At 35.1% G+C, this 12629-nt stretch overlaps 1 protein-coding gene across 1 annotated transcript; it reads right to left on the minus strand.

Moving 5' to 3' along the window:
* Positions 1–2270: 2270 nt before the first annotated feature.
* Positions 2271–3191, minus strand: LOC119825320 (olfactory receptor 5AC1-like). Its single transcript, XM_038346129.1, has one exon. It carries the CDS (start codon positions 3186–3188, stop codon positions 2271–2273), a length of 918 nt encoding a protein of 305 aa, XP_038202057.1. The 5' UTR covers positions 3189–3191.
* Positions 3192–12629: the final 9438 nt, after the last annotated feature.

The raw sequence follows: 12629 nt of genomic DNA on the forward strand, positions 1-12629 counted from the left end.
CCCATTTTCCCCTTCACACTTTTCTCTCCCCATCTTCCCTTGGCCGCGTCTAGCCCAACCCTCAAGTTCCCAATTTTTGCCTGGCGATCGTGTCTACTTCCAATATCCAGGAGGATTACTATATCTTTTTTTTGGGGGGGGGTTCACCTTCTTATTATCTTCTCAAGGATCCCAAATTATAGGCTCGATGTCCTTTAATTATGGCTAGAAATCGATTATGAGTGAGTACATCCCATGTTCATCTTTTTGGGTCTGGGTTACCTCACTCAGAATAGTGTTTTCTATTTCCATCCATTTGCCTGCAAAATTCAAGATGTCATTGTTTTTTACCGCTGAGTAGTATTCTAGCATGTATATATTCCACAGTTTCTTCATCCATTCTTCTGCTGAAGGGCATCTAGGTTGTTTCCAGGATCTGGCTATTACAAATAATGCTGCTATGAACATAGATGGGCAAATGCTTTTGTAGTATGATTGGGCATCTCTTGGGTAGATTCCCAATAGTGGAATTGCTGGGTCCTGGGGTAGGTTGATCCCAAATTTCCTGAGAAACCGCCACACTGCTTTCCAAAGTGGTTGCACAAGTGTGCATTCCCACCAGTAATGGATGAGTGTACCCCTTACCCCACAACCTCTCCAGCAAAGGTTATTATTGGTGTTTTTGGATTTTAGCCAATCTGACAGGTGTAAGATGGTATCTCAAAGTTGTTTTGATTTGCATATCCCTGATAGCTAGGGAAGTTGAGCATGACCTTAAGTGTCTTTTGGCCATTTGAACTTCTTCTGTTGAGAATTCTCTGTTCAGTTCAGCGCCCCATTTTTTAATTGGGTTAATTGGCATTTTATAGTCTAGTCTCTTGAGTTCCTTATATATTTTAGAGATCAGACCTTTGTCAGTTGCAGGGAAGGGGGAGGAGGAGGGGAGGAGATGGAAATTTTTAAATATAAAAAAATAAAAATAAAAAAATAAAAGCTCTACTATACTATCTCATGTAAAAAAATAAAATAAAATCAATCAAAAATTATTAAAAATAAAAATGTAATGTATAATAAAGAAATACAGGTTATTAGTCATCTATAACAATCAAGTTACAGTCATGTTAGGTATTTTTTAAGGTCAAATAGAGAAATGTTTTAAGTATATGGTCTCAAAACACCTTAGAAACCTGTAGTATATGGCATTTTAAAAGTTTAGCTAACATAATGCTTTTTATGACAGTGAGACACATCTGCTACTGGTAGCACAATTTACTTCAGAGAAGATGATGGCCATCTAAGAAACTTTGTATAAAGTTTTCTTTTAGTGTGGCAAAGATAGTCATTTGGACAAGAAACTGCCCTTGCCTCAACTGCTGACAGTATGCTGTCCAAATTGTACCAGTGGGGCACAAAAGTAAGTGACTACCAAACGTTATCAAGCAAAAATTTTATCAAGACAACGTAGAACAGTTCTTCAAAATTCCTGTCTCATATAAAAATCTGTCAGATTTTCTAGGCCTGTAGGCCAAAAATGGATGCTCCAACATTTCCAAGGAACCTTGAGTGGCTGTTCAGGCAGCCAGATGTCTCTAACATTTCTATACTTTCAGAAGATCTTGGAATCAACATAGTGTAGAGAACCCTGATGGCTCTTTGGCCTGGAGATGGAGGGAGTGGGGGTATTGGTGGAGGGGATGGGAGGGAAGGGGGAGGAGATGACAATTTTTAATAAAAAATAAATAAACTGGGAAAAAAGAGTGCATTGTTCTTTGTGCAAGCATTCTCCACAACTGAATGTTCATAATTGCAATGACCATGTTGAATACAGAAGAACAAAGACATGAGAGTAGGGAAGGGCTTTATTTGGTAATAAGAAAAGAATGAGCAGATTAGTGTAATGATCATGTGCAGTACATTCATGTAAAATAAAAAATAATAAATAAAAATAATAGTCAAATCCATATATATGGAGCTTTTCTTTCAATAATAGACAAACACATGTATTAGAAAAAGAATTTATTAATCTTATGAAAAAATAATTTGCAGATAATTCATGATTTCTGAATGTGAATTCAAAAACAATTTATACTGTATCTTTTGTTAGAGACCTTACTATTTTATAATAATAATAATAATAATAAACAGAGGCATTTTAGTCACATTTTATTGTGTTACTTAATAATATGTAAAACAGTCCATATTTTGCAAAAAGTACAGGGTCAAATATTATGATGAACTTAAAAAGTGAGGATCTGGTGATATGAAACACCTTGAAGTTTTCAGAAAAAGTATCATTTTGTGAGTTTTCTCAAAGCACCCAAAACTTCTTTGTTTCTTAGGCTATAAATAAAGGGGTTCAGCAGAGGAATGATGATGGTGTAGAATAATGAATACAATTTACCCTGATAATTTTCTGTGTCAGATCCAGAGAGCACGTATATGACAAAGAGGGTGCCATAGAACAAAGAGACAGACACAAGATGGGCACTGCAGGTGGAGAAGGCTTTGCTTCTGCCTTTCTCAGACTTTGTTTTCAGGATGGCCAAAAGCACACGAATATAAGAAATTATAATGCTCATAAAAGTACTCAGTTGTATAAACACAGCAAAAATAAAAAGGAGCAATGCATTAATGAATGGGTCAGTGCAAGAAATTGTATAGAGTGGTATGAGATCACAGAAGAAATGATCTATTATATTGGAGCTGCAAAACGTTAACCTAAATAACATCCCTACATAAAGTAAGGCATGTAGAAGTCCAATTAGATACGACACAATTATGAACTGAACACAAAGTCTTTTGGACATTACAACTACATAGTGCAGAGGGTTGCAGATGGCTACATAGCGGTCATAGGCCATCGCTACCAGGAGGTAACATTCCGCAGTCGCACTTGAACAAAAAAAATAAAATTGAGAGAAACACTCACCCAGGGATATCATGTCATTCTTATTTAAAAATTTCATAAGCATCTTTGGAGTCACAGAGGATGAAGTACAGGCATCAGCAAAGGCTAAATTTCCCAGGAAAATGTACATGGGAGTGTGAAGATGGGGATCCTTTAAGATGAGAAAGATTAAGCCAAGGTTGCCCACCATGGTGATGACGTAGATGAAGAAGAACACCAGAAACAGGGGGACTTGCAGCTCTGGACGATCTGTTATTCCTCTGAGAACAAACTCAGTCAGCAGAGTCCTGTTTCCTTCCATCACACCCACTCAGACTGCTCACTGTAAGGAGGGAGGAGATTTTTTTAAATGTGACTAAAACTCAGTAATAATAGGGTTGCATTAATACCACTTTTGTGTACTTCAGGTGCTCTGAACTGAATGGATAAGAAGGTGTCATATTTCTGCTTTTTAAATATGCCAGAAACCAAAAATATTGAGACAATAAACACTAATTTACCTGGTTTCATGCATACTTGAATCAATTATAAATTGTGTGTGTTTTTGTGTGTGTGAAAGAGAGAGAGAGAGAGAGAGAGAGAGAGAGAGAGAGAGAGAGAGAGAGAGAGAGAAAGAGAGAGGAGCAAGTTTATACAAAATTTAGAATAATAAATACATAATTTTTATAAGAATATGTCATTTTTGATTTTTTGTTTATTTTTGTTTATTGTTTATTAGGTTTTATCTGTGTGGCTCAGGCTGTCTTGGTCCTAATATTAAGACTAGAGTGAAATCAAACTCAGATATACCTCTACCTGTCTCTGTCTCGGATTAAAGGCATGTCTCATTATTCCAGATATATAAAATACTGTCATGAAGAGACACTACCTCACTAAAAAGTCTTTTGCATTTTTCTGCATTTTTCCACAAAATTTTATATGTTCTCATTAATAAAAATTTTTATACAAAGTAATAGTTTATTACATATAAACATATGTCATATTTATTTAATTGTATTATGTACTTTGAAAATATAATGAAGAGTATGTCACATTCTTCCCTCTTTTGTAATCTCTCTTTTTCCAAATGATATTCTTTTTACTTTCATTTTATATATACTCATATATCTTTCAAAAGTTTTATGTGGTAAAGATACTTAACAGATCTTTGGTATTATTTATGTGCTTAATTCTTTAATCTTAACATGTTAGTAGTCAAGTGATAAGATAACAATTAAAAACCCTATTTATGCATTTCCTTATTTATGCTCCTTTCACCATGATAACTTTCTAGTAGACCTCTTTATTTCCTCTCAAGAGAATTATGTTAAAAAAGCCAGTAAGTTCATTTCACTTTCTGAGTAAGATTTTCAACATTAAGGCAAAATTAAACATTAAAAAAGAAACAACAGTAGAAAGGCTAATGTTTTCAACAGCTGGATTCAATTCAAGTGGTGAAAAGGATACAAAGAAAAACAGAAATAGAGGAGGCAGGAAAATGACTTAGTGGATAAGAGCACTAGCCACTATTCCAAAGGATCTTAGTTTAGTTCCCAGCAAAGACATCCAGTAGGTAAAATACCCCAAACCATAAAACAATAGAAAAAAATATGTTTTAAGAAGAAAATCCTGCCTTCTTTAAGTTGCTTCTTATCCGGCTTTTGAACACACAGATTAGAAAAGTCACTAAGTTTGTGGGTTGTGCTGCACACACGATGGAGAGTCCGTGCTCAGACTACTGCATGAAGGTGCTTTCATGGGATGCAATATGTGAGTCTTCACAGATGATTGTTGTGAACACCCACACCTCTGATATCTCCTCTTATGAGTTAGGATGCCCACCATAACAGTTCATTACAAGTAGCCTAAAAAAACAAAAAAGAAAAGAAAATCATATTACCAAAATTCTGCAACAAATTGATTGATAATAACTATATACATAATAAACAAAGAAGAAAAAAGATCAAAATGAATCCATGAGTGCAATAAGCCAGAAAGTAAAGATTGATCCAGTAGAAACTAAAGAGGAGAGAAATGAAGACAGTACCACTACATTGCATTTCTGGAATGCCAAAATATGCAGAATTCTGCACATAATGTGTTTGTGTACATTAACATTTCTCTGGTAAATTAAAACAGGAAGAGTTCAATTTTAAGCAGCAGGCATGAATGTCTAAACAACAGACAGTCCTGGGCTATTAAAAGACCACACAAATAGTTTTGTGCCAATATATATTTTTTATTTTTTTACTTTACCATTTCATTATGAAATTAACTAAAGATGTCATGCTATTGTCTGTGGTCTCCTAAAAGTAATCTTAAAATTATCATTAATTACATCATTATTACAAACTGAAAGAAAAATGGAAAACTATTGGAATATAAAGTCGAATAAAAAGTATGTTGACTAAGAATAATCTTAAGGATGTAAAAATATTGAGAACTTGAGTATTACATAAAAAGTTATCAAGGAATGTTGTTTTCCGTGAATAGAGGCAATATTCTTGGAAGGATTTCCTTCTCCATCCTACTGGAAATAGGGAAAAGAAATTCTGTTTGTAATTTTATTAGGCTTGTAAATACATTAATGGAAGCTAGTATAGTTGAAATAAATTCAAACATCTGATCTCCAAAACTATAATGCCATGATCGTCATTTGTCAAAAATTTACTAATGTAACTGATATTTCCAATGTGGTGGACTCTTCCTTTTTTCATGTTTCCAGGAAAGACATGTGAACTAAGAACCAGTCAGATACTGCCTAGATGTCACACACTTCTGAGTGACATAACTTGGATGCTAGGACATTTTAAAATAAAATTTATTTAAAAATTTACTGAAATTTTGACAGATTGGTTTTATTACATTGTCTTAAGGACACAGAACACAAATTTTCAGAACCTATGAGTCTCAATTGCACCTTTGACTTACTATTACTTATATACAAATTTATAAAGTTTGGTTTAAGTGTTCACCACAGTGTACTAGGTTTTCTGTGATGCAAAATCCCTCAGTAGTAAAAAAACAAACTTCCCAGTGTTATTAATAAGAGTCATAGTGTAAGTTTACCTACAAGGACTTCACAAAACCTCATGATGGAGGTCAAATCTCTGATCCACAAACAAGTACCTGTGTGTCCTAGGGATTTAGCTCTTTCAATAGGAACTGCTTTGTATTATTTTTATTAGTTATGTCCCCTAGAAAGTTATTTCCACATATGTTGTCTAATATATTTGAGAAAGCATTTACATTTGATATGGGCATCATTAAACTTTTTTTTTTTAAAAAGAAAGTAGAAAAAAATCTCTTACCCTTGGATATAATATCAAAATACTCATGAAGGATACTTGAAGTGAAGGAACACGTGTATCAAGAATTGTTCTTTCTGTGTCAATTTTCCTTATGAAATACAGTTTGGAGGGAGTGATATTTATTGTTCCCATCTTCAATCCCGTTTGTGAGATAAACAGCGAAACTCCCCAAATGCTAGCAAAAAACTCCCAGTAGGGCTAATACAATCTGCTGGGCATTATTAACTAATCAACAGCTCAAAACTAATAATGCTATTGTAACTGTTCTTATATGGTTAATTTCTTTCAAAATCTAAAGGTATAGGTTAATTATAAGTTAAATAAAATGTTTACTCCATCAATATTCTTTCAGTGATATAATAGATTTGCTCTCTAAATTTACTACTAAGCAACAACCATGCTGTCCTGCATTAGAAAGCATTTATTTTTAAAATATTTTTCCATTTATTTTACATAACAACCACAGTTTTCCATCCTTCTTCTATTCCCATTCAAACCATCACCTCCTGTATTCCCACAATCCACTCCTCTTCTGTTCAAAAATTCCTCACATGGGACTCAACAAAGCATGACATATCAAGTCAAGGCAGGATCAAGCTCAGGTTCTTTATGTAGGCACTTAATGGTATGAACTTTCTTCTTAACACTGCTGTCATACTGTCATATAAGTGTGGATATGTTGTGTATTCATTTTCCTTGAATTCTAGAAAGTCTTTAATTTCTTTCTTTATTTCTTCCTTTACTCAGGGGTGACTCAATTGAGTACTGTTTAATTTCCATGAGTTGGTGGGCTATCTGCAATTAATGTTGTTGTTGAATTCTAACTTTAAGTTATAGTGATTCAATAAGATACAGGTGGTTATTCCTTTTTTTCTGTATTTGTTGAGGTTTGCTTTGTTACTGAGTGTCTGGTCAATTTTGGATAAGGTTTCATGAAGTGCCAACAACATATATATAATTTGTGTGTGTGTTTGGGAAGAATGTTCTATAGTTGTTTTTTTTTTTTTTTTTTTTTTTTTTTTTTTTTTTTTTGGTTTTTCGAGACAGGGTTTCTCTGTGGCTTTGGAGCCTGTCCTGGAACTAGCTCTTGTAGACCAGGCTGGTCTCGAACTCACAGAGATCCGCCTGCCTCTGCCTCCCGAGTGCTGGGATTAAAGGCGTGCGCCACCACCGCCCGGCTTATAGTTGTTTTTTAAGTCCATTTGAGTCATGATTGTAGATGGTGCGGCGGGGCTGTGTCCCACCACCTGGCTAGCTTTATACCTGAAATAATCATACGGAAACTGTATTCTTTTAAACACTGCCTAGCCCACTAGTTTCAGCCTCTCATTAGCTAATTAACCCATATTTAGTAATCCGTGTAGCACCACGAGTTGGTCGCTTACCAGGAGAGACCTTAACCTGCATCCATCTTGGAGAGAAGAGGCAAGGCGACTGCATATGGTGACTGCCTGAAGTGTCTGCCTCACTGCCTTCTACCCAACATTCTGTTCTGTTTACTCCACCTACCTAATTTTATGTCCTATTAAAAGGGCCGAGGCAGTTTCTTTATTAACCAATGAAATTAACAAATAGATACTTCTCCATCACATAATATCTGTTTATTCCCTTATCTCTCTGTTAAGATTCTGTCTTGTCAGTACTGTCCAGTGGTGAGAGTGGGGTGTGAAAAATTTACTATTAGTCATTAGGGTTTGATGTGTGATTTAAACTTAGATACTTGTTTTGCAAATGTGTGTGCCCTTGGAGAATTAAGACTTCATTTTGATGAATTTATCATGTGACAATAAGGAAATATCTTTCTTCATCTCTTTTTTTTTCTTTTTTCTTTTTTTGGTTTTTCGAGACAGGGTTTCTCTGCAGCTTTTTTAGAGCCTGTCCTGGAACTAGCTCTTGTAGACCAGGCTGGCCTCGAACTCACAGAGATCCGCCTGCCTCTGCCTTCCGAGTGCTGGGATTAAAGGCGTGTTCCACCACCGCCCGGCTCTTCATCTCTTTTGATGAATTTTAGTTTGGAGTCAATTTTGTTAGATATTAGGATAACTATACCTACTTTGTTTCCTAGCTCCATTTGATTGGAAAATCTTTCCCCAACCCTTTACTCTGACATAATGTCTTTCTTTGAAGTTGAGGTGTCTTTCTTGAATGCAGCAGAAGGATGGATTGTGTTTTCATATCCATTCAGTTAGCTTGTGTCTTTTTATAGGTGAATTAAAACAATTGATATTAAGAGATATTAATTACTTGTGATTGTTAGTACCTGTTAATTTTGGTTTTAATGTTTATGGTGGTATCATGTGTGTGTGCATTTTCCCTCTTTGAGTAGTGCTAGTGTGAAATTATCTATTGCCTGTGTAGCTAGTTTCCTTGGGTTGGAAACTAGCTTTCCTTCTAGTGCTTTCAGTAAGGCTAGATTTGTGAATAGGTATTGTTTAAATTTGGTTTTGTCGTGGAATATCTTGCTTTCTCTATCCAAGGTAGTTGAAAGCTTTGCTGGATATCCCAGTCTTTATTGGCATCTGTGGTCTCTTAGTGTCTGCAGAATGTCCTTTTGGATCTTCTGGCATTCAGAGTTTTCACTGAGAAGTCCGGTGTAATTTTGATAGGTCCGCTTTATATGTTACTTGACCTTTTCTCTTTGTAGCTTTAATGTTCTTTCTTTATTCTGTATGCTTAATGTTTTGATTATTACGTAGCAAGGGAATGCTTTTTGTCCTGTCTATTTGGTAATCTTTAATCTTCTTTGTTTTTAATAGGTATTGTCCTTCTTTAGGTTGGGAAAGTGATTGTTTATGATTTTGTTGAATATATTTCCTGTGCCTTTGATCTGTAGTTCTCTTCTTCTCTCCCTATTATTCTTAGGTTTGTTCTTTCCATGGTATCCCAGATTTCCGGGATATTTTGTGTCAAGGATTTGTTGTGTTTAACAATTTCTTTGACTGCTGAATCTATTTTCTATCTTTATATCTTCCACACCTGAGATTCTCTTTTCCATACTTGTATTGGGTTGTTTGTACTTGTATCTGTAGGTCCTAATTGCTTAGCCATATTTTCCATCAGAATTCCCTACATTTGCCTTTCTTTCAGTTTTCATGACTTGAACTGTTTTATTTGCCTGTTTGATTATATTTCTTGGCTTTCTTTAAGGGATTTCTTCCATTTTTTTTGTCTTTTTTCTTCTTCTTTAAGGAAAAATTTCAGTTCCTGTTTAAGGGCCTCTATCTCTCCTTAAAGTTATTTTTGAGGTTGTTTTCTTCTGATTCATCTGCATTAGGATGTTTCAGATCTTGTTGATTTAGAACCACTAGTTTCTGATGGGGTCATATTGCTTTTTATGTTGTTGAATGTGCTCTTACACTGCTGTCTGCCACCTCTCCCTCTAGTCTCTTTAAAGACTTTACCCCATTTTTAGAGCATTAACTTTATTTTATGACTCTCTATCCTTTTTTCTTCTCCTTTCCAATCTTATGTACATTCATTCAACACTATGACTCATTTATACATTCTTTTTTAAACTGGATTTTTCTTTATTGCATATCTGTAATTATTTTCTGACCAGGAGTGCTTTTTATAATGCCAAGTTTTTCTTAAAACTTAAGCCGTGCCATTATTATGATATATATCGTACTTCCTGCTCCATCAGCACAGTCTCTCAGCACAGTCCAGCATGACGGAGTTACTCACAGCCTCTGAGAGACATGCACAGTGCCCCATCTCTAGGCACACAGCCAATCCATGCCTCCATTAAGCAAGCTGCAGCAGCCTGCTCACAAACCCCATTAAAATGCTTCTTCTCTTGAAAGAGCCAGAGTTTGAAATGGCAGCATAGTCCAGAAAGCTGGCATTTTAAAACAGCCACAGCTTTTTTGCTGCTATGGCTGAATCAGGAAAATCTCTCTTAAAGGAGCTGCAGTAAGCTGCCAGCAAACAAGAAGAAACTGTGTTAAACTCTGTACTTTTTGTCTAGAATTCCTTATTATGCCCTCTCACAATTTATGTGGATTTACTTGGCCACATGGGCACCAGCAATTTATTCCAGAGAGAATGTTGAGCACCAAAGATACTCGGAGTTTGTTTTCTTTTTGGCAAAACTGGCCTTTGTGCAAGGAACTGCCCATGCCTCTCCCACTGACAAAATGCACAGACTGGACAAGAAGGATACAATAAAAAAGACTGTCAATCCTTGCCTACCCAGGGTAAGAATGTTTTAAAAACTTTCTCTCCTCTGAATAATCTGTCAGTTACTTTAGGCCTAAGGCAAATTTGGTTGCTTCAATGTTGCAATTGAGACTTTTTGTGGTTGTCCAGGTAGCCAGTTGTCTCTGTCATCTATTGCACATTTTGGAAGCTGCCTGATTACACTTCCTGCCTAATTAGGCTTTCATTAGGGTTGAAGACTAGATAGTCATAGTTACTTTCCTCTTATGACTTATCCAAGCCATTTCTAATACAAGACTTAGACTTCTTAAGACAGAATAATTATTGAAACATTTAGCATATGTTTCTTGCTTAATATTGTTTATAGCTGTTGTAATTCTAATTTTTATACTTCATATATGTTCTTATTTTATATAGTTTTGTATTGGGTTTGGAACTCTATTATTTACACAAAAGGGAGAGGTTATGGGAGACATACTTCTTTGAGAGCCTGGACCAGGTTGTGGGTGGCCTTATATACCAAAAAAGCACCTGGGTCTGCCTTTTTGTTCTCTTGCTCCTCACTTGCCATTCCTGGATGATGGATTCTGTTCCTGTTCCTCATTGTGATCTGTGAGTTTCCTTTTAATAAAGAACACCATTTTATACCCTATTTGGAGTGAGCATGGGATTACTTTATTTGCATTCCCCTTCAGAAGTGATCTCTTTAAAACATCTTGCTTGCCTCTGGAATATATTGCAGGTTCTTACTAATAATTTTGCTTTGTAACTGACAAAATTAAGATTAAAAATAATTATTTGATCAACATTTTAGAGGCAATATCTCCAAATCTGTATGTTCCAAAGAGGTAGGAACTGGTGTCAAAAAATAAGAAGCCTACTGTATGAGTGCTCCGAGAAGAAGTCTGCATTGTCATGTCTACTGTAGTATCCTTCACAATGCCCAATGTATTAAAGTGTCCACATGCCCACTAATGGGTGGATTGACTAATGGGTGGAAATTCTGTCATTTGGAAAACCATGGATTAATCTGAAAGTTATACCAAATGTAAAGATGTCTCAGAATATCTCCTCATCCTACGGAAAACTTCCTTTAGCAAACCTTTCCTCAGTCTGTTAATTCTCCAGACTCTGATAATTACATATTATTCTTCTATGTGTTTTACTGTTTCAGATTCTTTATAACATGGTGACAATGGCTCATCATGAAGTACTGTGTAAATCTATCAAAACATAATTTTGTACTCATAAATAGATGCAACCATAACTTTCCAGTTCTTAATAAAGTTTAAGGTGACTTAACCCTCTATATAATTATAAAATATTATAGATTTTCAAAATCTATGTGGGTCAGGAATATTTTATGCTATGTTCATGGAGATGCTTTACAGAAGCTTTTCAGTTTCTGGAGATTCCATTTATTAATTTTCAGTCTCAATGTCTGTGCTATTGGTGTTGTACTCAGTAAGTTGTATCCTGTACCAATGCATTCAAGACTACCTCCCACTTTCTTATAAATCAGGTTCCTTGTAACTGGGTTTATCTTTAAGTCTTTGATCCACTTGGCCTCCAGTTTTATGCATGGTGATCGATATGGGTATATTTGCATTCTTCTACATGCTGACTTCCAGTTATGCTAGAACCATTTGCTGAAGACACTTTATTTTTTCTAGTGTTTAATTTTGGCTTCTTTGTCAAAAATTAGGTGTTCATAGGTGTGTGAATTTATATCAGGGTTTTTTATTTGATTCATTGATGTACATGTCTGTTTTTATGTTAATACCCTGATGTTTTCATTACTATAGTTCTATAGTAGAACTTGAAGCCAAGAATGGTAATACATTTGGAAGTTCCTTTATTGTACAGGATTGTTTCAAGTATCTTCGGCCTTTTCCTTTTAGCTATGAAGTTGAATAGTTTTCTTTTGAGGTCTGTGGAAAATGTGAATAAAATTTGATGGGGATTGCACTGAACCAGTAAATTGCTTTTGGTAAAATTACCATTTTTAATGCATTAATCCTACCAATCCATATGCATGGAAGATCTTTTCATTTTGTAATATCTTCAGTTTCTTTCTTCAGAGACTTTTATTTCTTGTCATATAGGTCTTTTACTTGTTTGGTTAGAGTTGTCACAAGATATTTTATATTAATTGTGATTATTGTAAAGGGTGTTGTTTCCCTGATTTTATTCTCAGCTCATTTATCATTTGTATATAAGAGGGATACTGATTTTTTGAGTTTATCTTGTAACTACAATATCACTGAAGGTGTTTGTCAGCTTTATGAGTTCCC

This window comes from Arvicola amphibius, chromosome 10, assembly GCF_903992535.2.
Source record: "Arvicola amphibius chromosome 10, mArvAmp1.2, whole genome shotgun sequence".
Lineage (NCBI taxonomy): Eukaryota > Metazoa > Chordata > Mammalia > Rodentia > Cricetidae > Arvicola > Arvicola amphibius.

What these genes read in the sequence shown, in the direction of transcription:
- LOC119825320 (XM_038346129.1), bottom strand. Translation starts at nt 3,188, where the DNA reads ATGGAAGGAAACAGGACTCTGCTGACTGAGTTTGTTCTCAGAGGAATA.